Here is a 3,071-nt window from a genome sequence, read left to right on the forward strand (position 1 = left end):
CCTCAGCTGTAAATGGGAACCAAGACAAAAATTAAGGACCAACTACTCCAAACTCACTTCTAAATCGGCATGAGTTTCAATTAACAAAATCCTCAAACGACCAATTGTTCTGAATTTGAAATTCCAGACAGTACCGTTCAATCACGTACCAGTTCCTCAGAAAAGATATTCTCTCTCTAAGCTACTCTTTAACCTACGTACACTCTAAATGCCACCCCATGAAAGAAAAGCAAACCATACTACTTCTTCCACCTGTAAGGGGTCCCTATCAGCAGTTTCCTGTACCATGTGCACACCTGACCCCCACGTGGCAATCCTATGATGAGCTTCTTGGGCATTCTTCGGTAGCTTAGACCACAGATATTGCAATCAGTTGCTCAGTATTTCACAAATAGCTTGCTATCAGTATAAAGTAGCAAACTTTGGCTTGTAACTTTCTTCCCTTAGCTCAGATAAAAACATATCCCTTTAATAAGTCCAAAAAAGGGACGGGGCCTAGAGGGAGGGTGGGTTAGACCTCGTAAGCAGGAAAGATGCACAAGCCTAGGCCATGAGAATGTTTGGGGTCCTTGTTTGTTACTCGGAAATGATATATTATTGCAGCCCATGTGTGTATTACTGAGGAAGAAGGTTGAAAAACTGTGCCTTTAGTGACTGGTACTTCTAGTAGGAAAAGAAACCAAAATTCATTCTTAGTTGGTATCATGGCATCTAAATGATGGCAAGAAGAGAAAAAGAATTTTAAACTGAAGGTAATAATTTTTCCTTACACTCTATAACTTCACGCCAAAATCTCTAACAGTATATAATATGTAGGAGCAAAAACTACAGAGAAAATGTGAAAACAAAGTAAACTATTATTCTCTAGAAAAAAAGATGAAAAAAAATATGGTTGGGACTTTCCTGGCGGGCCAGTAGTTAAGACCCTGTGCTGCCACTGCAAGGAGCACGGGTTTGATCCCTAGTCCAGGAACTAAGATCCCACATGACACGCGGCACGGCCAAAGGAAAAAAATATGGTAATATTTATAGTTTTACTATAATTAAAATAAGCTAATTCTTAAACAACTAAAATCATTACAAATTTGAGACAACTTTCAAGAACTATAAATATATCTACAAGTCCATGTTAGGATCAGCTTAGTAACTAAATAAGTAAACCAAGACCATTGTTTGTATCTTGAGATAATGAAAATAAGTGGGGAAAGAAAAACTAAGTTAGTAACAGAGCAAAGAAATTCTAAAATATATAGTAATAAAAAAATAAAGCATCAAAGATTTCTCATTTTCCAAATTTGGAACACTACCAAAATGTACAAATAAGAATGCAGACATGTGATATTCAATATTAAAGACAGGTCTCTAGATAAGTAGAATGAATTTTACCTGTGCAATGACCAAGATGCCTTATATCAATTTGTTCTTGTTTTATACAAGATGCTTCTCGAACAAAACAGGGATTGTTATAAGAACTCCCATCAGAAGCACACACAGGATTAAAACTGTATCCACTGCAATCTATATTACATACACACCTGTTGGAAAAAAACAAAAATTACCTATATTTTACAACAAAAGTATTTCACAATGCTGTAACAGCAAAAATGAGCAATTATTTTTTTGGTTTACTTTTTTATTGAGGTATAGTTGGTTTACAGTATTACATTAATTTCAAGTGTACAACACAGTGATTCAGTATGTTTAGAGATTATTCTCCATTTAAAGTTATTATACAATATTGGCTATATTCCCGGTGCTGTACAATATAACCTTGTAGCTTATTTGTCTTATACATAGTAGTATGTAAGCAGTTCTCTTTTTCTGCTTTCTGTAACAGAAGTCAGTACATTGTTTTAAGTCACTGATAAAAGTTTAAGCAAAGTGACTGCTCAGCTAACAATTTCTTTCAGGTGAGAATTTAGAGATAATTTCATACAGATATTATTAATCCAGTGGTTTCTCTAAAATTTTCATATCTAAAGATAATAATCAAGAAATGTCAAATGTCAACAACATTAGTTAGAAAGCAACATGGTATAGCAGAAAGGACACAGAATTATAAGTCAAATGTCATGAATCGGGCTTCCTTGGTGGCGCAGTGGTTAAGAATCCACCTGCCAATGCAGGGGACATGGGTTCAAGCCCTGGTCTCGGAAGATCCCACATGCCACGGAGCAACTAAGCCCATGTGCCACAACTACTGAGCCTGCGTTCTAGATCCCACGAGTCACAACTACTGAAGCCTGAGCACCTAGGGCCCGTGCTCCGCAACAAGAGAAGCCACTGCAGTGAGAAGCCCATGCACTGCAACCAAGAGTAGCCCCCGTTCTCCACAACTAGAGAAAGCCTGCGCACAGCAACAAAGACACAATGCAGCCAAAAATAAAAATAAATAAAATAAATAAATTTATTTAAAAAGTCATGAATCTAAATCCTAGCCCAACTAATAACCAGATTTGTGTCCATATTCTCCTTCTAAGTCTTAGTTTACTGATCTGTAAAACAGAGGTAATAATATATGTAACCTTACCAAATAATTGGGAAGATTAAAAAACATAATAGATATAAAACATGTAAAATAGAAGACCCTCAAAATTGTTTCCTAGCTGCACATCCATCTGTAAAACTGAGTGTCCACTTAACACTGACTGCATTATAGAGAAGGCCAAGAAAGTCCAAGGTATCATCACTCCTCTCAAGGACAGTAAAATCTAACTGGGAATATAAAAATAAAAAACACAGAGACTCTCCTGCTTCCAGCAACATGGTGAACTCAGAACCTGTACTAATCCTCCTAATGAAAACAACAAAAAATACTGGACGAAATATTTCAAAACGTCCTCAAATGCATTCATAAGTTGTCAAGAAAGCAAGGAGGGCTTCCCTGGTGGCGCAGTGGTTGAGAGTCCGCCTGCCGATGCAGGGGACATGGGTTCGTGCCCCGGTCCGGGAAGATCCCACGTGCCGCGGAGCGGCTGGGCCCGTGAGCCATGGCCGCTGAGCCTGCGCTCCGCAACGGGAGAGGCCGCCACAACAGTGAGAGGCCCGCGTACAGCAAAAAAAAAAAAAAA

At 38.2% G+C, this 3,071-nt stretch overlaps 1 protein-coding gene across 2 annotated transcripts in view; it reads right to left on the reverse strand.

Moving 5' to 3' along the window:
* The window catches only part of TMEFF1 (transmembrane protein with EGF like and two follistatin like domains 1), a 135,521-nt gene that overhangs the window by 27,920 nt on the left and 104,530 nt on the right, over positions 1–3,071 (reverse strand). For both annotated transcript variants that reach the window (XM_024734461.1, XM_024734459.1), the window contains one exon: positions 1,387–1,535. In XM_024734461.1, coding sequence (XP_024590229.1) covers positions 1,387–1,535 — 149 coding nt within the window. The remainder of the gene's footprint in view (positions 1–1,386; positions 1,536–3,071) is intronic.

This window comes from Neophocaena asiaeorientalis, unplaced genomic scaffold (genome assembly GCF_003031525.2).
Source record: "Neophocaena asiaeorientalis asiaeorientalis breed wild unplaced genomic scaffold, Neophocaena_asiaeorientalis_V1.1 scaffold192, whole genome shotgun sequence".
NCBI classification, from domain to species: Eukaryota; Metazoa; Chordata; class Mammalia; order Artiodactyla; family Phocoenidae; genus Neophocaena; species Neophocaena asiaeorientalis.